The sequence below is a fragment of the Phymastichus coffea genome, unplaced genomic scaffold (assembly GCF_024137745.1).
Source record: "Phymastichus coffea isolate CEN01 unplaced genomic scaffold, Cenicafe_Pcof_1.1 PCOF00003, whole genome shotgun sequence".
NCBI classification, from domain to species: Eukaryota; Metazoa; Arthropoda; class Insecta; order Hymenoptera; family Eulophidae; genus Phymastichus; species Phymastichus coffea.
Genome location: NW_026706814.1, coordinates 12,031,519 through 12,056,153, shown reverse-complemented (window position 1 = coordinate 12,056,153; position 24,635 = coordinate 12,031,519). Strand labels below are relative to the sequence as shown.

The following is a 24,635-nucleotide window of genomic DNA, read 5'->3' as shown; positions in this document are numbered from 1 at the left end:
GTTTTGGTTTGCGCGCACTTGGAGATACGTGAACATCAAGCAAAAAGCCTCAGTGCGACAGTGATTCAAAGATGTCATTTGTCAACTGTCTACCGTTCAATGGACCTCTACTCGATAAGCTGTCGAACGCGGTCGCAGCGACGGTAAAAAATAATCAATAAATACCTTGTAGAGATGTATGGGTTCCGGCGAGACGATGCCACTGTCTGCCGGATCAGGCGTGTTGCTCAGATTGGGCGACTCTTCTAGCTCGAGCACCCTGAACTCCAGCACTTCGTTTTGCTCGCGCAGCTCGGATAATTCGGCCGCGAGGGCGACCTCGCGCTCCTCGGCTACGCGCAATTTCTCGCTGAACGCTCGCTTGTACGTTTGATTGCCTCTGGTCTGGAAGTCAACAACGAGAAGATCTATAAGACATTGCTCGCGAGTAGCAAGCGAAGGGAGAGCACGAGCTGGAGCAAGCGACTCACCTCTTGCAGCAGAGCTTTCTCCAATTCGAGCACTTGATCCCTGGCCAGAGCGAGCTCATGCCGCTCCTCCGATAGCTTGGCTTGCAGCTCCCCCACTTCCATAAGGAGACTCTCGTAGGCCTCCCGCGTGGGTCCGCTGGCCACAAACTGACCGTTGTGGCCGCTGGGCTGTGGCGAGAGCGAGGACGGCGCCGAGGACAGAACACTGTCGCCACCGTCCTCCAACTGCTGCTCGTCCTCGTCGTCCACTTCGGCAACTGGCTCCAGCTCCAGCCATTGCTTGTAAAATTCCTCCTTGCGTCGCTTGTTTGTCAGTTGCTCCAGTTTACGGTCTTTTTCCTGTTTCAACATTCGTTTGCTTTCATGTACGCATGCATTGTATTTGAAAGCATCGCTGCGGCGGTGTTGTGACCACCAGGCATGCGATACGCGCGAAGATGAAGCTACCTAATATGACTTACCTTTACAGCTTGCCTCAGAACTTCGATTACCCGCTGTTGCTCCATCGCGAGTTCTCGCAGTTGGCCAAGATCGGGTGCTGCCATCTCATCGTCGACCTCCACGCTGTCCCCCTTGCAAAACTCCACCTGTAATGAGTCGAGAATGCTTGGTTCGTTTCACGCCGAATAAGCGCTCTTGCGCGAATTATTTTCGGCGAAAGGCCGCTTTAAGGTGCCGATGTAGGTACATCGAATAGAGCAATACGCACCACGTGCTTCTCATGGCGGATCTTTTCCTCGATTCTAGTCGCTAAGCGAAGTTGCTGATTCCTCTGATTCTCCCGCAACTTGCGCATCTGTAACACAAGGGAAAGAAAAAATATTTATTCATGGCCGTCTGCAAGAGTATACGTACGATGCGCGTAAGGTGTAGCGCTGAGATAATTGTTCACTAATTGCACGTGAGATAGAGGATATCCGAAGCACAAACTGCAGGTGTACGTGCGAACGAAGCCGCCTCGTAAAAAGGCCTAAGCAAACGGCTTCATCGCGAGCAACGTGAAAATGTTGTCGTCGTGGGCTGAGACGCAAGACCGTTGATCAACCAAAATGTGACAGAACACGGCGCGCAACGCTCGCGATCTCGAGTTCCGCGAAGCGCGACTAACGAGTCCTGCGCGCGCTCTTTTTTCCTTTTTCTTTCGCCTCGGAGATACGCGATACAGCACAATGTGCCGCTGGAACATTTTCAATTTGCTTGTTGTGGGACGGACAAGAGCGAGAAAGCCATGCCAGATAACATCGCTGAGTGCCCGCGGCTTATAAAGCAAAAACGCGCCAGATACATCTCACCGGATGTTCAAAATCTTCATTTCTCTGGCATGACTTCCCTAGATCAAGCGCGATTGCATAACAGTGCTCGTTACTCGTCCTTTCATTTTTCTTACGACGACCACTTAATTAAATTACCACAACCTGTAAGATATTGTACGTGCTGGGCGGTCGTATTCGGGTTTTTACACGCGTAAGTAAATTAGATGAAATCTTGGAGCACCTCGGCTCGTTGCTCAGGCATTACTGGCCAGGTGGCAGGCGACGGCTCGCTGCCTCGGCCTTATACTATCCCGCGTACGAACGTCTCCTCGGACGTGATGGCCCGGTGTCGCGACCGAGGTATACAATGTTACATTACGATACGAGTGCGGGACAAGCAGTTTGCTGTCAAGGTCCGAGGTTTACGTCAGAGCGAAGAGAAGCGAGCCTGCAAAGTCACAGGAGACAAGAATCTACTTTTCGACACTCCGTGAGGAAAGTGCGTTTTTCCTGCCTGCTCGGCAAAAAACGTGCGTTGAAAATCGCACTTTCCACACGTCGTATCAAAAAATATGATACGGCACAGGTTCGGGAAAGAGTTCCTCGCTTCGCTTGGGCGTAAACGCCACACGAGACTAAAATCTAATTTCCCGCACTTGTATCGTAATGTACTATTCCCGAACACCCGAACATGCATCTTACATTCGGTCTAATTTTTCAATACGTTGTATGCACAGTTTGATTTTTTTGGCCGAGCCTGCGGCACAGTCGCACTTTACGCATGGAGTGTCGAATTATGAAAGTTCAAAAAATTCACTCCGTTACTTACGGTGTTGTGTGGAATAGAGTGAGGATACTCGTCGTCGATGTAACAAGGCATCAGCGATTTAAACATGTTTTGGCAGTATTGAGAAAAGCAGTTTTGAGAAAAACAACTTTATAAATTTCAACTGCAGCTAGTTTTAGAAATTAGCTATAAGCACAGTTACAGTTGCAACAGGTTGTTCTGGCGAGTACCTGAGCCAAACTGACGAAAATACCTATATTTCTAGTACTTTATATAGTCGAGCGCTTGAGCGAGCGGTAGGGGTAATTACCCTTAGAAAGCAATTAGCATGGAAACTATAAACAGGAGAGTCAGCACAATATATAGACTAACGAACCGAATCGACCATCCCCCTACCCCTTCCTCTACGTAAGTTACAGCGCCATCTTACTAGTGGGCCTTCAGCGAATTGCCGACGGATTGAAATCTATCAAATAATTTATAATTTTTTATATTTCACAATCATATATTTGACGATATTCTAGCATATGGTAAAATAGTTTTATCATTACATAATATACGTAACTACGCACAAAATTACATACTTCCAATCATAAAAAAATACATTCGCATAACATTCACATAATATTTACAATGAACATTATAATTAGAATTTAGTTTGTTTTCGTAAATTTTTAGCTTTCTGTTTTTTCGCACTGTGAATTTCGTTGTGCCTCTTGCACGCCATTCTCGTCCGTCTCTTCAAATAATAAATAATTAATTTAAAGGTTAAGTTAGTTAGTTAAGGTTCGGGAAAGAGTTTCTCGTCTGGTGTACCTTTCTACCTTCGCTTCGCTCGGGTATAAACGCCTTGACGAGACAAGAATCTACTTTGCCGCACTTGTATCGTAATGTACTAGTACCGGTATAATAGGGTTGTTCACTCCTGTATATAGCCTCCATAGCAATAGTCAATAAGACTTCCAGGTATCTGGAAAATCGGAAAATATTTGTCGGAGAGTATGTATACTTTAATTACAGTGCTATCTGCACGGCTCTCAAAATATCTATACAATTCACTATAGCTTCTAATTGTATAGACGCGTTTATCTTTCTTTTCTTCGATACTTTCCGATTTTCTTTGTCCAGTAAGCCTGTTGTTTACGACATTTCAATAACTTTGGGTAGCTCATTTAACGAGAATATTTGTCTCCTTATTCGATACAGACTTCGCCAATTATTTATGACTATAACCTTTCAACTAGTTAGCATTTGTATTACTCATTAAATTGATTGAATATCTTTATCGTAAAATTTAGTTTTGAATAAACATTATCAAAAATGAAGAAAATTAGTTATAAATCGAAAATTAATTTCGGTGCATTAGATACCGTTGATTAAATTGTTTTTAATTTATTTTATATTTATATTAACAAACTCTAAATGGTGACCGCTAATCAGGTGACAAAACAGTTAAAATAACGAAGATCTACGAAATACTTAAAATTATAGAGCAATATTTTATAAAATTAAAAAAATTGAAATGTGAGACTGCCGCCGGTTCTATTTATTTGAAAAAAAAAACTAAATTGGTGCGCTGCTCATTATTTATATAGCGTATATTACCTATAATTACCTATAGCAATCGTAGCGAGTGTCGTATCTCTCACTTGCTAGAGAGACGATAGATATGTAGCATGTAGGTATACGGGTGGCTAAAGGGTCGTTGTTAGAATCAGCACGCAAGCAGATAACAGACTTGGTGCAATAAAAGGGGATCTAAAAAGCGTACGCAGGTATCCGATGACAAATCTGAAATCTCGTAATATATAGTGACGGCGCTACGTGCGGCTTGTATAATGTGCACCTGTAAGTGCAGACATGATTTGGGCCAGTTAATGGCAACCGGCAACCTGCCTGAGAGTAAGCTAGGTGCCGTTAAAAGTGGCGCGCATTATAATCCTCGAGTGACTAGATTTGAGTGCGAGTTCCTACTTCATCTCCGTTTCTCGACTTTGATCTCTCACCTCAGAGCGCACTTTTTCAACACTTTTACCCAGACAGATAGTTGGCCGCTCGGCAACGGGTGGTTACGGCCCGTCAAGAAGCCTCTATAGGTAGGATCTATGGCTATAGTTTAGATACTATCTCATTCTGGCCGGGTCCATAAAAGTGAGCGCATCGCCTATTTGCCGCCGAAGGGCAGTATTATGACATGGCTGTCGGAATTTCCGAGCGACATCATGCGGAGATATCGAATCAGTGCGTTTATTTAATCACCTTTTGCTATTCTTTCTACATACTAATCGATGATAATTAAAACCATTTGCAGATGAACGAACGCAATGGTAACAAGCTATTGAAAGGCAGGCGCGCGCGTGTAAAAACAAGCAACAAGTTGACGTGTTTTTTTTTTTTTTTCGTTTCGTTGCGCGAGTGAAAGTTGCGTGCGTTACTGCCGAGCCCCTATACAACTGGCTCGCGCGAACGATTAAAATATCTCTTGACGCCTTGTCATGTTGAGAGGCTTTCATGGTGTCAAGCATAAACCCATCGACTTTCGTCCGCATCGAGCTTCTCGCCCAAACGACGCTCGACGATCGGCGCGATTTGCAATTAGTGAAAGTTATGGTGTTTTCCTCGTTCTTTTTCGCTGCCCCGTCGTCGAGCGTTCTCCTTTTCTCTCTTTTGGCGGCAGCCTTAATTGCAGACGGAAGTAGAAACAGACGCATTTTCGAACAAGACTATCCGGGTCATCAGGCAAGTGGGCGAAGAAACGTCGAGAGCCAGAGCCGTGGAGCACTGACCGGAGTGGATGTAAGCTTTCCTCTTATTTTGATGAATTGCTGCTCGTATTTCAGGATTTGCGGCGACTGCAGGTAATCACTTTCGATACTCGAGCTTTCAAACGGACAGCCTGCAATTATTCTCTCTAATTTATTTCGCCCGAGATATATTGTTTTTAGTCAAAAGCGAAGTGCGCGCGCGGATTCTAAGCACACGTAACGAAATGCGCGTATTTCATGCGTCGCCTCGTTTCGTTGCCTTGCTCTCGCGCAAGCAACACTTTAACATAAACGTCAACGCGCGCGTTCGCAAGGTTACGTTTGGCTACGTACGCTCCCCTCGGTAAATGAACAAGCGCGCGCCTCTTCTCGATTATTATAGTTGGAGCTCTGTGCGCGCGGAATGGCGCGGAAATTGCATTAGCGAACTTGCCCGACCGTAATTTCAACTGCACTGGCATTTACAACTTTCGCAAGCCCCGCACTGCTGTGCGTGTAAAAAGCCGCGCTGCGAACCTTCCGTTTCGTTTACGAAAACGAAATTGCAAACCACGCACGTATCCGATCGGGCTCTTGCCAGTGGGCACGCTCACCGAATTTCGCCCCATAACTTCTATTTCTCGAATAATCTGGCAATTTATTGCTTTATTCAATGCCTGACACGCCGACAATAAATGCAATCGCGTCGATAAACTATTTAACGCGTGAGTTCATTTTTTACCGTTGCCATACAGAATCCAGACAATGGCAGGGGCGTCGCTAAAGGTGATTTTCGCGAAGAGCAAGTTGTCGAGAATGGAGATGAGGCCGCGCAACAGCAATGGACCGTCCTTATAGCAGCGTGACGGCAGCGTGACGGCAGCCGCTTAACGGTGTGTCGCCCTTCGCGCGCGCGATCGGTATTGTAATTAAAATGAATCGCTCATTGTTCGCGAAGGAAGATCCCACAGATGGGAGTAGCTTGTAGACTGGAACCAAAGAGAAGGAACTGGTACGAGCAAGCTGTCAAGCGATGCGTGCCTTCGATGCGTTTTATACGCTCGAGCTCTATGCGCCATTCCGGGGACACTAAATGCTTCGCTGGAAATTGATTAAGTAAGCTGTCCACCATAGAGGCCACGAGGTTTTCTCTGCTTCAGGCGCTCCACAATAGACGATTAAGGTCTTTAGGTTAGCATTTCTCTGCGTATATCAGTCATTGTTTTCACAGACTTGTCGATCATCAACTTTTTTAACATTCACTACCAAAATATTCTGACTCAAATTATTATTAAATGATAATTTTTTTAAATACTTATTCAAATAAACTTCCCCACTGATTTTCATTCCTTGCAACTTTCAACTATAAATGATGGTCATGAAAAAGGCGGTGTTCTCTGATGTTATATTATACTTGTGCAGAATTAAACTTCACCAAGTTTACATTGAGATTGGCCAAAATGAGCGTTGATTCATAAACCGATTACTTTCTCTTTTTTATTCAACTTCATATTTATTTTATGATTTCTTAAATATTTCATTCGAGCGTTTTTCATTACTGTGCACTTATCGTTCGGTAACTCGTATCGAACAATTTATTCGTTCAACTACTACTTTTTAATGATTGATTTGAGTCTATAGTAGACATTGTTTACATCATTAAATCGCATGAAAATAAAACGATAAAATCTGATCAACATCAGCACTATTTTTACTTAGACAGGATGTGAATATTTCCAATAATTTTGCAAACAATAAACTTTTTTTATTAATGCTCATGAAACATTAACCATGTAAATAGAATATTGCAATTAACTGGATTATCACAGATCTGCAAAACCACATGCCACGGGTAGTGAACTGAATAATGGGGTATCTCGCAGTTATAATTATGATTAATTTAATGATGGCATATATCCAGGTGGAAACGAGGAAAAAATGTTAAGCAAGATAATAATTTATGAGAACGTTGAATAGTTACCGTTTTTAATATGATGAACTTGGTATATCGTATTACATCCGACTAGATAAAAAGAATTATTTTTTACATGAAGATGACCAGAGAACTACGCTTCTCAAAACGGCAGAAAGTGTTACAATATTACAAATAAAAATGACTTGACGGAACGTCAACAACTGTCATTCTTTATTTTTTAATTCGATGCATTTTTAATAAATATCGAAAGCGATTGAAAAAAAAAGCTGAATGGTTTGTAGTACAAGCGAGCGGACAAGGAAATCTGTACAAATATCAAGCAATGCTTTGCTATAATCTACACTATAGTCTTCGGAGGAACAACGTTCACATCGATCATTCGCTTCGTCGAATATGCTTTCTTCATCGGTTGACATAGAGAATCTAGTGCCACAGACGTACGAACAAAAAACACATCAGCTCGAGGACGAAAGCAAGAAAGTGAGTGCGAGCGAAAGACCGTCGTGAATGGAACGTTGCAACACATATGTGCGGAGCTTTTTTTTCTCTCGAGCAGTACGTCTCTTTCTCTGCCTCGGCTGTGTTGGCCGATCGTATAATAATATGGACAAGAGTGCTGGACCGTTAGCTTGGCCCCCTGACATACAGCTGAGTCTCTCTCTCTCTCTCTCCTATCCCTCTCCAGCCGGCGTCACCTCGATATCGGCGCGAGCAACCTGCGCCGCAGGCTACCGCTCGCACAGGTGAATCGCTTTTAAAGGGACGGAAAAAGAGGATAAGCTAACCGGATGACACTGCGACGTCGAGGACTCACTGCACCCCATATGCTTCTTATACTTATTCTTACTATTACCAGTTTCTTCCTTTTGTGGTTTAATACAGTACGCTTATTTCACAGTTCAGGGGCACAACGTCAATCACATTATTACTTTCGTGATCCATTACGAGCGCACATTCTAATAACGACTCATAGCGAGTAATCGGACTATCGATTCATATCATCTAAATTATAGGATAAACTTTGCGCTTCCAATTTCCCTTCTAATCGGCGTGGTAGATCATTAAACACCATCAGCAGATATCGACTGGCTGAGCCGTCTGAAAAATATATCAGCATTATGCAATGGTATTCTGGCCGAGTATCGCAAATTCAATAGAATGACACGTGTCCACTTACGGATCAAAACTGCTCTCATTGCAATATCGAAAGGACTCAAATGCTAAAGTTTCACCAATGATACGCGCGACAGTATTATGAAGCGCTGTTGGAGGGTAGGCAGCGCTATGGCGACGGGTCAGTCGAGAATGTTAATTAAATGTACGTATGCGAGTGTGTGCGCGCGCGTGCGTGTGTGCAGCGGCTGTGGGCGCATTGTTTGAAATGCAAACAGAGCTGCGACCGAATGATCAAGGTCGCATTTTTAGCGCGCACAATAAGGCGGCTACGCGGTATAGATCCGGTAGGCGTGTATACGCGTGGATTGCGTGCAACTTGCTTCGGTTCACGGTTCGGCGTGCAGCTTGCAAATTGAGCGCGATATAGATCTTCGCGGGCTCATATAGCGGTAGCTATCCGGCGTAGCTTCCGCCACGGACAGATTCTAGCGACCGGTCAGTCATGAATGCGGCGCCGTTTCCGCAATATTGTTGGTCTGTCATTGTCTTGTTGGCCCACACTGTCACGCATACGTGCCTCGACGTATTATGCCTGCTTTCGATCTTCTCTCTACGCTCCTAGCGTATATTTCACTATTACTTTCCATCTTAATTACTTCATGCAGTCCAATACTAATTTCAGATGATCGTGCCGTGTGTTTATGCATGCCCAAGTTGCTCGACGCACACACACACATTATACGTAATTCCAACTCGAATAGACGAGAGCTCTAACGGAATTCATTCTGTCTTCTCATTGCGTAAGAGATTGACATCGCGCTCTACCTAACTCGATGCTAATTTACAGTTCTAAGTCGTTCAACTTTCGAGTGAAGAAGAATTGCAGAAAAACAAGCAGAGCCGGTTGCCAGTAGTCTACCGCCGCTTAAGGCATTCACGGATGCGGAAAACTGCAAATCAAGGTAAAAGTTGCTCGTCAACTTCGGTGTCCTCTAAGGATTTTGCTCGAATGCGCTTCCGCAATTACATCGCCGATCGGTTGTTTCAATTTGATTTTCGTTGCGCATAGAAGCGTCTTCCGATATTCAAAGGAAACATGCTTCTTCAACGGCTTATTCATCACTGTGATACACCTTTGTGATTAGCGCCTTTGACCATAGCAGTGCAATTGATGTCGCGATAATTATAATAACTTGAAAAAACGAAATGATGTTTAGAGTACAAGCAGAGGCTCGAATTTTCTTGTCAGAATATGAGGCACGACGAAGCAAAGAAACGAAAAGGAAAAAGAGTCGTGTGCGTGAGGAACGAGTCAGGTCTCGCGAGATACGTATACGTAGTGATCCAATTAAAATGGTCCGGCGGTAAAAGGCAAGGAGAGCAGAGAAAATCGCACGCACCTGAGGTGCGCGGTGAGCCGAGGAACGGCAACACAACAGCAGCAACAACAATAACACGGACTCGAATTTCAGTGAAATCACGCAATCTCTCTCTCTCTCTCTCTTTCTCGATGAGTAGCTCGGCACCCAGCGCAGTACAGCCTTCGCCAAATAGGAGGGAGCCGCGATCGAAAAATAAAGTAGCACGCGCCGACGGTGTCGGTGACTCCTTCGCTGGCGCTTGCAACGCTGCAGGTAGCTTCATAAGCCTCGCGGACGAAGGAAAGAAAAAACAGAGAGAGAGGCCGAGTCTCGAGTGAGAGCGCGTGTGAACCGGCGCACGTTCGCCGCCACCGATCCGCGCTTCCTTTTCACCGGCGAGTTGATATAGCCGCGCCGGGTACTTGCGATTTGGCGCTCGCTGCGCTTGCACTGAAATCAACGTTGCATACGTTACGCCTCCGCGCTGCTGCTAGTGGCCCGTTTCTTCTCAACAGTCGTGTGCAGAAAGCTTCGCACTTTGCTTGATCTGCTAAATGATGCTCTTGACTAGGCAGCGCTTATGTTAACCGCTATTTTTCGTTTATCTTCGTGCAATCAAGCTAAAGCTCAAGAGAGGCGTTTCAGCAATTAAACCGTGGACGAAAAAAAGGTCAAGTTAATTATACGTTTCGCATAATAAATGTAGCTCGACGAAGAAGAGACGAATAAAAGGAGCGCTGCTCGCGAGTAGTTTTCAATTTTGCACTGACGTGCGATGCAATTATACAGAGCTTTTATCTGAGTGGGACAGCAACTCCGCACGTAGCACACCTGCAACGATAAAAAGGCGGAAAACAGAAATTGATTGCCCACTGGCACACTTGTATAGGTATGCGTCGTACAGCAGCACAGGTGTTGAGTAGGAAAGATATTTGCCTCTCTGATGCCGCACGTCAACGCGCGCGATCGAGAAAATTGATCCTACATGGCCGTGCCGCACACCACTTTATTGTCCAGTTATAAGAGTCGAAGCCGTGTCATTAGCACTAGATAAGAAGATTATTACGGATGAGCGTAGACAGCATTATAATACACCACTTCCCACGCGTCTAACTCAGGATTAATCTACGGCTTCGTCACGTTTCTACACTCGTCGGATAACTCGAGGTAATGATTGAGTTGTTGGCGGAGGCTCCTCTAGCGACAAGCGAGCACCAGCAGCATCTGTATCGTCGAATTTTAAATGGATCTTTTGTCCATCTGACGCATAATATAAGGAACTGTGCCAAAGTAGATGTTTCGGGGGGGTGGGGGGATGGGGGGGGGGGGGCACGAAGCACGCACAAGTAGTGGCTATGACGCAAACACTCGTTCATGGGCACCTCTTGAGATCTAATATCTCGACAGTAACGAGCACAACATGCAAATACGGCGCCAGAGCGAACAGTAACAGCAGTAGGCTACGACGGCGCGCCGCCAAGCGCAGATCGGTAAAAGACAAACGCGCGCTTTTCATTGCGACTGCGACGTCGCCAATTTCTTTCGACTCTTTAATTGGTACGTACTTTCACCCGCGCGCGCAGGAAAAAGTATGTCGTATGGGCGCGCATATATCGATTAAATTGCAGGCCTGCGCCGCTCGCGCTCGCCGCGTGTCATTTTTCAGCGAACTTCTTGCTCTTGCTCCTCTATTATTCATGCGTATGCCGCTGGAAAGCTGCCGCTCGCACGCAGAAACTATATCTGTCGGGCCGATGACATTTGTTACGCGCACCTCTTGCAAATGCAGGGAAATCGCATGACTGCGTGACAAACGACTGCCTCTAATTGCGAATTGTTTTGCTATGCGATCAAAGTGATATCGGACCTGGTAAGACTCATCGTTGAAGCATGACTCGAAGCAATTAATATTTTGGTCGAAGCAAGATGGAAGAAACAAGCGACTACGTGTCGCGAAAGGAGAAGAAGGCGCAGCGTTGCAAAGCGAAAGCGAGTCAGGAGGGCATCATGCCTGGCTCTGCTTCTCTGCTCTGCACTTGGATACAATGCAACGACTACTGGGAGGCTAGCGAAAGTCCAGATAGAGTACATATGCCACTGATGTATCGGCTCACGAGAATCGCAGGCTATGGCTGCGGGACGGATGAGCAGTAGCAACCGGAACCAAGCTCGATATATTTTATTTATGTCGGACGTTCATTGTCCAAAGGTACCTTGCACGTGTTCAAGACGTTGTTCTCTTCCGTGCGAGAACACAACGATAATTTGGATGGAGGTGCGAGTGCTTTACTTGAAACAAGGTGTTTCTAGCGGTTACGGAAAGGACGATGCGCTTGCAGGCAGACGATCCCACGGAATAACAGTCGGCTGCTGCTGCTGCTGCTGCTGCTGCTCCTGCAGCGAGAAAAACGCAGATATGTATCTACGAGAGAGCTGCGCACTGTGCACACGTAAGGAAAGCTATGCTACAAACGAGCCGCTACACATAGTCAGTCTATGTGGGTACAGTACGTCGTGCGCGCAATTGCATGCAGCGGCGGTAGCGGTCGAGTTTGCATAGAAGCTCGCTTGCTCCGCAGCTCGAGGAGCGAGTTTAAATTGCTTTTACCCGTACCGCCGCCGCACACATATGTCGGTTTCACTTTGCATCCATAACCAGCGCACGCCGCGCTTCTTCTTTAAATACCAGTCCTTGGCCAATCTCCAATTCTCCGCAAATTAGTTTTCCAACTTTCCGACACTATACATTTTTTACGAGCTTTCCAATTATAATGGCTTTGCTTTACTGCAAGTTCCATTGCGTTTGGCTGTTATTAGGCTGAAAACTTGCTTCTTATTGCCAATATCTTCATCAATTATTCATTATTGCTTTTTTTTATCTTCCTTCTGTAATCTGGTGGGTTAAATGGCTCACAATTAATATAGTACGTCAACTAACGTGTTGGAAAAAATATTTATAAGGCAATTGCAAAATCGTACTAAGCGCGTTGTAATTTGCAGCGTTGGGGAGAGATTCGAGTGAGGTGCAGATGAGTCGCGCAACGGTGCCTGGCGGACGATTGACACGAAAGAGCAGGAGCACGTGTGGAGTTTTCCTTTATTGAAAAATGAGCAAATGCTACTTTCCGAGTCGTTTTTATAATTGCTTGCCTTTTCGCCAGCGATGCCCTCAACCGTTATCCACCTTATGATGAAAATGCCTGTTTATAATGCACCCGCCACATCGTAAAAAGAGAGAGTTGAGAAAAAGTGGGACCAGCGGCAGGTTGGCCATAACGGGCATCCCGGACTTTGGGAGTGCGAAGCAAAACAGCGAATATTGATGTTTCATTGTGACGTGCGCGCACAAATTGGGTGCCAAACGTAAGCAAGCCAAGTATTCTATATTATGCGTTCGAGATTAAGATCCAGAACAGCCACCCTGTCGAAGAGCTGGCCCTGCCGGTCACAATTTCGCTCGCAACGAATACGATTGATGCGATATGATTGAGCGCTTCGTAGCTCGGAGCTCATCTCGGAGATTGCCTTCTGGATCGATACGATGTTTCCATTGACAGGTCCCGCATCTTGGATCGTGCGCAAGGCGAAAGCGGGGCTGCCCAAGCAATTGTACGACCGCACCTTCGCTTTGGGATCACCAAGGGAAAGTAGAGACGCAATGAGGAAAACTTCGTGAGATAGTGAAATTAGAAGATCGACGACACTCTGACCTCAACTGCCGAATAAGCAACAGTTGAATCTCTAATTTTTCATGTTGTTATCTTGTACCAAATAATATTGTGTAAAGAAGTCTATTATTTTCTGCTCACTCAGCCTCATTACATAGTGTAGACAGTTCATTATATTCAACCTCCATAACCATTAATAAATTAAACAAAAAATCTCGATGTTGAGTGCCCTTAAAATAAACACAACATTCTGCACATATTTTTCTTACCAAGTTTCGAGGTGCATATGAAATATCAAAGTTAATGACGTATTATTCAACAATTTGTATTTGAACAACTGAGAGTAAAATGAATTTTAGATTTAGATTGTCATTGTCATAATAATAATAATAATAATAATAATTATTATTATTATTATTATTATTATTATTATTATTATTATCATTATTACTTCAAGAACTACATTCATGTGAACGCTGGTATCTGTAGGCATTAGTCTTAGTTTCCTATAGTCATGAGTATGTAGACCTTTGAAAAGGTACGGGAAGAAGTCTGAGTTCTCATCCACTGAGCCACCGCGACTACTGAACTGCCGAACAGTTTTTCAGAAGGTTGTGTTCTATTTGTGGAAATACGCGTGAAAGCCGAAAGACCAAGAAAATGGAAAATACATTTCGAAAAGAGATATATGTTATTTTTTGAACATTGAACCTCTGGTTGAACAACTCGTAGTCGAAATTCGAGCAAGGTCAGTCTTTGTCAGAAGCTTTTGTTCTTTCTGTACTTATTTCCTTTTTTGGTTTCTTCAACTTTCACGTTCACCATTATTACGAAATCTGCGGGCGCGTCTCCACAGCGCTTAACTTCGCAAACGATGAAGCGAATTTCCACGGCACCTTTACACAGCCAAGCGCTCAGAGCACGGTAGGTACTTTGCTGGTTCAGTCATTTCGAATATTTACTGCATGGTCTCGATTGCTCTTGTTTTGAGTTCCGCAGCGTATCTCGAACGTCGGACGAAGGAGAGAAACGCAAAGTTATAAAAATGTCCGAAAGAGAGAAAAAAGAAAGGCTTTTGTTTTATCTACCGAGAATTTGCAGAGATTTATCTCGGTATAGTGAGCTACCTTGCAAATGCAGTATTGAAGGTGTAACGTGTTTTCTGTTGCGGAGTATAACGTGAAGAGGAAAACACTTGGTTAAAGGAAGTTTTTAAATATAAAGTTATAAATATTTGCCAGGCTGCTTAATCTGTACTTAGCACACTTTCTCACGTAGTAACTGCCTCATACGAGACCTACAATAATCTGAATGAAAGATATTAATGAGTGGAATGATTCAGTGAATGCAGTAGAGTTCGCACCTTTCCAACGAAGCGCAAACAAGGCAAAGTAGCGTCGCGCAGCAACTGAGTTGTATTTGGAAAAAACACTGCGAGGCGGGTGTCGCGTAATAAGCAGGTGCGGGTCGCAACAACGGCGAGTCGCTCCGAGTCGCGGGGCTGCGTGGGAAGGCTTAACTCGCGATCGAGAGAGCCGCTTACTTATAGGCGAAAGCGACTTGTCTCGCTTTCGTGCCTCTACACACATTGGCATTGGCGACAATCAAAGCACTGCATACATAGATGCATGTAATATAGCTGAGCCGCTTGGCTCAGCTATATGTGCGTGTGGAATCGGCCGAGCAGGATATTTAGCGGCAGTCGCGCGGCCTACTTGAGCAACTTGAGCGACTGGAAAAGAGCAGTTGCTATTGGTAAATGAGGAACAAGGCGAAGAAGGCGCTTACGCGCGTCAGCCGAGCGCAATAAGGAGCGCGCGCGCACGGTGTAAGGACGCGATATAGAGCGGCTAAGCGGGCTGCTAGTGCAGCAACGCCGTATCTCGCATAATAGATAGCGCCGTGCCGATGCGCGCTCGCGCAGATCAATCGCGCGTTTAATGATAACGGCACGTCGCTCGAGCCGACTGCGTTGGACCCGCAGGCCAAAGCCATTTTTTTTTCCGCGTACAGCTCGCTCAGCGCGGAGCAAGTCGGCGTAATCGAGCACGCTGCTTCAAGAGCGCGCCATCAACTTTCTGCTAGTACCTTGCATTCTCGCACTATCACGATATCCTCTGGGCGAATATATTCCTTGTATATCTCTATACAAGGTAAAACCATTCACAGAGAAGACTACGTAAAGACCTAGGTGTAACTTTTGATAGCAATATGAGATGGGACCTACACTTACAAAATTTATACGAAAGAACCAAGTATTTAACTTTTATTTTTTACAAATTATCGAGAATAATGAGCACAGAAGTGCTCAGGATGATCTATTTCGCCCTATTCCACAGCATTGCATTTTACAGAATTATTGCGTGGGGAGGAACTTACGTATTCTGGCAGAATTAAAAGATTACAAAACTTATAAAATAGATTACTTAAAATAGTTAATAAAAATAAATTCATCATTGAGAAACAACCTCTTGACATAGGAAAAACCTGCTCAGTAGAATCACTACTGTACCATTACGATGAACTTTCTATAATATACAACAATAAAAACAAGAAAACAAGAAACAAAAGCCTACAAGTACCAAGAAAATTGAGACAAATCAGTATCAAAAACAGTTATATTAGGGCTATTATACTATTCAACAAACTACCTAAAGAGCTTAAATCAATAGACAATTTACATATTAGGAAAACAAAACTCAAATTATGGATACAACAGAACCCATAAAACTTGTTACACCGAGTAAGAAAACTATGAAAGATAAATACAACTGCAAGAATTTACTCATATCATTGGAAAAATGGCAAAATGGAATTGAGTAACCGACATCGGAAGTCCATGGGGATACAATTTTCCCAAACAACATACTACTAGATATTAGAGCATACATATGTGCTTGTAATTGTAACCTACGCAATAATAGATCACACGCTAGAATGACCATTTACAATTATAAAAAAATGCTAAACAGACCCACCAAAGAAATATACAACATAATTAAACTAGCCAACAAATTCACTAAATCACATAATACAAATCATATAAACCCTACATCAATGGTTTTAAACCAATAAATTTTGTAAAAGCATCACACACAAAACCAAAATCACCACCTGATGAAAACAGTACAAAATATAATCCCATAAAAACGGTTTTTGATATAATAGATCAAATGACTGAAGTTAACATTAAAGCAATAACAAACAAAGTTGAGTCAGCCCCAGGCAAGGCAATAAAACAACCAAACAGCATTAGAATGACATATGGCGATATCAACTACCTAGGCAATAATAAAGTTATTCTTTACTTCTACAGAGGAGTAAAAGGTACCCAAATTTATACCAATTCAATTTACGGACAAAAATTCCAACCTAAGCACAAAGATACAATAGTTGCTGATGACATAGTTTTCACATCGAACTGCAAGTGCTACTCTTCCCAACAACATCAAAGCATGTTTCCCCACTACAGGGTTACATGCGCAGTAGAACTTACATGCCCGGCCAGACTTAGTCACATAGAGAAAATCTGTTACGCAAGTGACAGGAAAGCAATTTTTAGCATGTAACGGAGAATTCCGGCCGTACCCGTCTGGGCTGCTCGCGACCGTCCGCACAAATTATTTATTCGGGGATTCGGGAAGCAAAAGACGTTCCCACGACTGAATAACGCGTCGAGCATAAACACATTAAACGCACAGATTCGGAGTCGGGATGAGGAGTGATACAGCGGCGAATAAACACCACAGCGGATTAATACGTTAGTCTTTAATTGTCAACAAACGATTACAATACGGCAACCTCGGACTTACACACTACGAGCGGTACAATAACAAACGCGAACGCGAAGGTGAATCGGTGGCTGGTCAGCCTGCCGATTCCCTTATAAAAACTAGATATTATACAAATGCCCGACAAACGCTTTTCGCTGATAGGCTATTAACGGGTAGCCAGCAGGTCTGCTGTGCTACCAACCATAGACTGACGCCCAAACATGCAAGAGAGAGAGAGAATCAAGAGAAAAATACGGCACCGACCTCGACCTTCAGCCTCTCTGATGGCTAGAGCGCTCTTCAGTGTGACGTCACTGGTGTGCTCCTCGCTGACCGTCTCGCTGATACTTGTCGCCGCTATTTGTTTTTACGCTCGTCTCCTCGCTTGCTCCACAATATAGCTGCCTCAATCCGTATATCCCAAGAATTGCTGTTGCCGTTGTTTCTGCCGCCTCCTCGTTGCTCGGCGCTGCAGCACGTCAAATTCCTCGCGCGCTCGCCCGCGCACCTCGCCGGTTACCCGCACGCACCGGTGCCGGGTATCTTTTGGGACACGGCTGGGCGCGACCCAGCCTCACGCTCTGTCACTCGTCCGCGCACCGGGCGTGTCTCCGAGACGAACAAAACGTCGGCGAGGTCGCGAGGCCAACTCGAAAAAACCGTGACCTTTCGGTTTATCCGCGCGCGCGACTTTCTCTGCTCATTGCTTAGCAGAGACTCCCGAATTTTCCGCGGCGATCCGCAATTCGAGCGCGCGCGCGCTCTCTCTCTCTCTCTCTCTCTCTCTCTCTCTCTTTCTCTCTTCTTCTGCGCCATCTGCGTCGCTCCAGTCGTCAGCTCAGCCCGTGTTCAGCACCTCGCAAACAAAAGGTCCAAGCATGAGTGTGTGTGCCAAACGTACACACTCTCAGCCTGGCGCGTCGCGCGGACATTTGCGAGAGCTAAACGGACGAGATCGGCCTAGCCGAGATTCTCCGTCACAAGCAAGAGGACTATAGCCAGAATAATACTCATTCGATTTTGGTGATAAGTGTGCAATATTGTGAAATACATAAACTAGAATTATAATAGCTTGCTTGACTTGATAAGTCTTTGATTATTAATGTACAAGCGGACTATACAAATATATTATTTATTTTATTACTTTTTATTTTACATTAGTTTTATGTTTCATTATGTCCAGACCGGCAAACAGGAATACTATTTCCTCTGCTGTATTACACAATTTGTTAATTTTGTAATGTATGTTTATTTCTTGCGGCTATGTAATTAATGTATATATACTCTGGTAAATAAATAAATAAATAAATATAAGTTGACTATAACTATAACCGATGCAATTAGTAGAAACAAAAGCACTTGTAAATTTTTTTGCAGAGTCACTGTGGCTGTCCGACGTTTCGAACGTCCAGCGGCTAGTCCTTTGTATGGCCTTATCTACCTTTTTAGTTATTACATAAAATTTTCGTAATTGAAATGTTTATTGATTTTATTGAAAAAATGATTGAAAATAAAATTGAACAAGACTTGAATGATAAAAATCGGATAATTACGAACTAAGTACAAGTAAATTACTTCTCTCCCCCGCCCACCATGTACCTTCAACACGAAGGTACACGCTTAAGTGGGCTCACTCGGATAAGGTGTCGCTCTATCGCGCGGAAGCCTTGAGATCGATTTGTAAGATGGTTTCTTAGTGAGAAAGCTGCGATTATTTATTTATAATCTTTATTTCCATTCAATACAATAAGGATATACAAATAAGATGGATGAGTACGTGAATATCTCCCGCAAGCCCTACTGCTTCGAATATTTTTGCGAGAATAAGTCGACGCTTGCTCGTTTCGAAAAACCAATCAGGAATCCCCTTTATCTATTCCCTCCTTCACTAAGAGCATAACCCTTACAACCCGTACAATGGAAGAGAACAAAAGATAACCATTCGTACGAGAAAAAATAAATAAAGCCCTACAAATTTTTAAAACTTTTTTTATAAATATACACTATTGACTATTGTTTTGAATTATACAGTAAATATTTATACAACTCTATATAAATTGATATGTAAGTTTAATTTTTTATGTATACATTTTTTCCTTTTAATCCTAACAAGTCATGAATCGAATCGAAGAAATGCATTATTTGAAAGAACATTCTACGCTATTTCGAGCAAATCAGTCCTATGACATAACTGATTTTTATTAAAGTTGGTACATTTATTGTTCATATAAAGACGAATATCTGTACCAATTTTCAGCTCAACAAATCAATTATTTCAAAAGATAAACGAACAAAGAAAAGTTGACTTCTTTAGCTGCGTTTATATTACAGGTAATTCTGTAAGAAATTTCTAGAGTTTTCGAAGGGAAGCCTGTCATGATTATGTTTTTTGACAATTCAGTGCGGCATCCGTCCTACTGAGATGTTCTCGAGCGCAGTGGGTAATTAAAATCTAGTTTGTTGAAATGGCTGTGAAAGCACCGGTTATAGCCTATAGCAATCGTCAAGGATTACAAATTTACAAGAATTTATACAAGACTTGCTAAGTTTAAAAAGAAAAAAATTCATACACCAAAAATTAAACTAACATTATTTATATACAGTTGCAGAAATATTTACTGCATAATTCAAATGAATAGTCAATAAAAAATGTACATTTATAAAAAAAATTTTTTTAAATCAAAAAGTTGGATTCGATCTCAAAACTTCTACTCGATAGAGCGGCGCCTTATCTGCGTGAGTCTACTCGAGCAGTACTACCAAATAAATACCTTCTATTCGTATTTAAGCTGCACGGAGGGTGGGAGGTTTCGAGTTAAATTAGTTGTACTTTGGTTGTAATTATCCGATTGTTACCATTCAAGTTTTGTTTAATTTTATTTTCTATTATCTTTTCAATAAAATAAATAAACATTTCAATTTCGGAAATATTAAAAAATTTTTGTAATAACTAAAAAGACTGGTAAGGCCATTAAAAGGATTAGCCGCTGGGTGCTCGGCGAGTCTACTTGCGAACCTAGTGTCGGCGGCAAGAGAAACACGCAGCTGTAAACACCATATGTTTCGAGTTGACTTGTGAACAATAGGCAATTAAGTCATTTAGCTCTAATTTAAAAATAATGTTATTTTCTTTTTAATAATTAGACGTTATTAAAATATATTTATTAAAATAATATTGACAAGACATTTTTGTCAAACAGCCAAACTAGATTTTCGTTCTGATATATTATATTCTTTAGGGAAGCACCAACGGACTATCAAAGTTGGTTTTGATGGTTTGCTGGCAGATGATAAAACTAAATTATTTATTGCAAATTAAATTAGTTTCGTCACTGAAAAGTGTTAAACAATAGCTTTCCAGTTAATAAAAACACTGTTATGTTCAGATTTAAGCTAAACACATTATGAAGTGAAAAAGTGAATATTCAAAATGGCCATGTCCATAACAGCGTAAAACTGCGATTAGGAGTTCCAAAAAATGTTTAAAAATGTGAAAATGATTTATAGTGATTCTTCATGCTATTAGCTATGTAATAATCATCAAGTTGGTAGAAATTTCAAAAAATGTGTTTATCTGAATATTGCTGTCGTTGCACATTGTGGCGACACGACGCGCTGATAGTGTTCGCAGACGAACTTGATACAGCGATTCTCCTTCCTATCGGATAAATGCGCAATGTACCTTTTTACGACACCCGTGTACCCGTAGTAAGCTTGCTTCTCCGTTTCTCCTCTATTTTTCGTCACTCAATTATTATTTTACGAAAAGATTTGTCAATCGGGCGGTGCCGCGAGGTACAATATAATTTAATTGTTTGACCTATCACGTACAGTTCTCTTTTAATTACAGCAGCAAACAATAAGTATTGTCCTATCGGTCGGGTATATTTTTTCTTTTCTACTGATATGATGCCAATTACAGCGTCGTGCCAAACAAACTTTCATATATCAAACGTAATACAGGTAATAGCTTGCGTCATTTCTACAACAGCAATCATGAAAACAGCCTTGAACAGTTTCTGTAGGATGAATTAAGTCGTCCGAAATTCAGTAATTTTGCTGCCTTATCCAATCAACTGAAAACTGCATTTTACTTTTCATATTAGCTACTGGACAAGTCACGTACTGGTTGGATTTGGTGAAAGTTACGAACGCAAACGTTTTTAATCGACTGATATTTAATACAGATAGAAGGCGTATACATCTATTTATTAAATTATACGGCACTATAGCTAGCGAATGTCATCGTCAAATGTCAAAGCAGAAAATAAATATACGGTGCACCGTCTGTTAAAAATTATGGAATAATACGATGAGCTTTGCATCTCGGAAGACTATGCCTGGTTGCTCTCCTAATCGTGCCTGCAAGATAATCGAGAGAAATGCAATTTCACAGATTGCGAGGCAAAGAAGTAACAAAAAACGTTGCCTCAGGCGGTGTATCGGAATCAACGTTATCGATCGACCAAACTTACTTTCAAACCTAATAGCTATAGATTGTTGTAATGCTCGATCGATTTATATAAACTTTCTAATCAAAGCGTCGTATCTCTCTCTCTCTATTTCTTTTGCTATTGCAGACTTGATATTTGAAATATCACTTCGAACGGATCTTGTCAATGAAAACAGTATCGTGAATAAAATATCATTTAATGGCTCGAAAGCTTGGTCTCCAAACTATTTTTCTAGCCTCTGGTGAAAAGGAAAACTATATTTAACGCCACTTGCATTAATGCCATTTTATTTTCTGTTATTTTCTGATCACATACACATTCGCGGCGTCAATAGTCAAATATAGCAGTAATTCTACTTTTTTTGCGAAGTCCACCAATATGTGTATGTTTAACGGTATTGCACGCGTAAAAGTGATCGACGACGGCAATTAACAAAACGAACCAGCTGTCGTGGTAAAATATAATTTAGATTTCTCTTTGATGCAAAGTGGAAGAATCTGACACGGAGAAACTTTAATGTACGAAAACTCATTGCGTTGAACAAATAATGCATTTGCCGCGTGAGTGCTGAAAAAAAAGATCGAAGCTTGTAAAATGCGAGCATTCTTGTAAACTTTCTACAATTCATTGAGTTTGTCAAAAGGCTCCCTTGTGAGCACTTAATCGCGTCGTTAATCTTTTTCACGAGGCTTGTCCGGCAAAAATACGAATGTCACCGTTGCGGAAGAGTCTTTCAAGTGCACTGTCATTACGTAGCTTTCCAAGCTTTACGTCGCTGTTAACTATGAAATCTTAGTTACATTGGCCGGCTGTTACTTCCACTTCCTTGTTACAAAGATAGCAGTTTGATGATAAAGTCCATCGAACCAGCTGCTAAAAGTATTTAACTGTGCAACACTGTATTTATCAGTTATCGAAGATCAAACTTCATTTGGAAAGTCGTCAGTCAAATATGTTTTGCAGTGGCAACTTTTTCATGACAGTCTCGGTTGCCCGCGGTAAGCAATGCTGGTATCATCCTGTTAAGGACTAGCCAGCGTCGCTAATTTATACGTGATTGGGGTCTCGTCTTCCTGTCCGACGACGATGGCGTGAAAAAAAGAGGCCTGAAGGCGCTTGCTACGATGCCCGATCTTCGGTCAACGCTCGCGATGTTGTGTAACATTTTATTTTGATACGGAACTTTTGTCGAATAAAATTATTGCGTGCACGTCGACGAGACGTATCGCTTTCTTTGCGGCGCGAATGGCTTGGTTTTTCGTAACGGACATGGTCACGTTTTGGTATTTATAATTTGTTTCAACTTTCTATTATGATTGTTCGTGTATCATTACTTTCGCCATCTAATTTTTCACTGTCCAAAAGAAGTATCAAGTGCTTATGAGACTCTAATTTTCAATGCTGCTATACACACAAACGTACACAACACTTTCTACGTTTTTCACTGTCATCACAGACACTAAATTAATCCCATTTGCTATTAAATTTCAATGAATAATGACGGCAGCTTGAAAGGTGTAAACTTTCCGAGAAATTGTTGTCGAATGATTGAATCCAAGCGAAGCGAGAAAAATGGTAATCTAGGAGAGAAAGTACAGGCGCGTCGTAACTCCCGGTATCCGCGATGAAGAGTCATGCCGAAGAAATGACGTTAACATGTTAACCAAGCATATGGCGGAGAAGCGCGTTCTGGGTATAGCGTCGTTCCGTTGTTTTTTCTTTCTCGTTGTTCATTGTAAATAGATTGCGCCATGTGCCTGCCATTTCCAATGAAGTTCTGATCGACCTTTCGCTGATTGATATTGGTTACGCGAGATGCAAATGAATGCAGCAATGTGGGAGGCAAAGCAATTTTAGTATAGTTGCAGTACGATTACAGAACTTTCACGAATGGATAGTCCGGAAATGTCGACATACAAGCGCAGAATCACAGGTGCCTGGGTATGGAACTGATTGCACTGGCAATGGAGGTAAGAGGTTGTGGTCTTAGACAAAGTAAGTAAACATCGATGTAGCCTTGTTTACAAATTGGAGGATTCATTAGTCTATAAAGGTAAAGGAATATTGAGCAGGCTGGCCGAAGTTCGACAGCTGGTACTATAGTACAGCGGATTGGAGTACAGGACTGCGAGAGCGCGTGCTCCGCAGCACGCACACGCGATATACCGAAAGGTCGCGCGCGTTAATTAGCCGTCTAGCATGCGCGGGGCAGGCAATTCAGACTCGCGGGAAAGTTGCGCTCGCCAGCTGTGCAGCGATAGTTTATCCGCTGCATCCCCGGAAAATCGATAAAATCTTACTGCACCCTCTCACCGTCTCCTCTTCTCCTCTTAACGTGTCTTCGTACGCACCTGCCGTCCTTTTCTCCTTCGTCTTCAGCACGCGCAGCAGCTCCTGTATGATGTACTCCGCTTGTTCTGCTATAGCGAATGCTATCGCCGCTGCTTCACCAGCTCGCCTCGGCAGTACTACTGCGCGATGTGGCGCCCATTCGTTTTTATTTGACGTGTACCGCGCCGTGCTTTGCGATGCAGCAGTTCTCGAGCTTTCTTTCTCACTCCATCCCCGACTACCGCCTATCTTTAGCTGACTTCACCTTCGAATACAATATTGAAAGCTTGCAATCGGTCCATTGGTTTAAAAATATCACCCGATACATCTTAGCGCAAAATATTATTGTCACACGATACCGATGAACTCACTACGATAACATTGGTCATAAAGCGATTCATAGATAGACAGCAGAATGATTAACTAATGCGATAATTAGCTGCTGTCAGTGTCGAATGACGTACATTCGATGCTAAATAGGCCACGACCCCCTACATGCAATAAACACGAACAATGCATCGTAGCACTAGTGTCGTATTAACAGCGCGCGTCAGCCGATATTGCAGTTTTTTTCTTTTAGATTCGTTAACGGAAATGCTGATGTTGCGTACGGCGCGATTTCAGTGCAACGATAACAACTCCGCGTCGAATTATATATCGGTGTGAGTTTGTTTACCTGCATTGTTAGTTCGAATCGCGTGTGAGAATAGTACATTTCGATACTAGCGCGAGAAAGTAATTT

General features: G+C 42.8%; 1 protein-coding gene across 3 annotated transcripts in view; it reads right to left on the bottom strand.

The window, feature by feature from the left end:
• Positions 1–24,635, bottom strand: part of LOC131666325 (janus kinase and microtubule-interacting protein 2-like) — a 70,494-nt gene that overhangs the window by 7,707 nt on the left and 38,152 nt on the right. For all 3 annotated transcript variants that reach the window (XR_009302085.1, XR_009302086.1, XM_058938908.1), the window contains exons 7-10: positions 1,180–1,266; positions 932–1,057; positions 471–809; positions 166–384 (exon numbers count right to left, since the gene is read on the bottom strand). Coding sequence is in view for 1 of the 3 variants with exons in the window: in XM_058938908.1 (XP_058794891.1) it covers positions 166–384; positions 471–809; positions 932–1,057; positions 1,180–1,266 (771 nt within the window). In the remaining 2 variants the exon portion in view is untranslated. The remainder of the gene's footprint in view (positions 1–165; positions 385–470; positions 810–931; positions 1,058–1,179; positions 1,267–24,635) is intronic.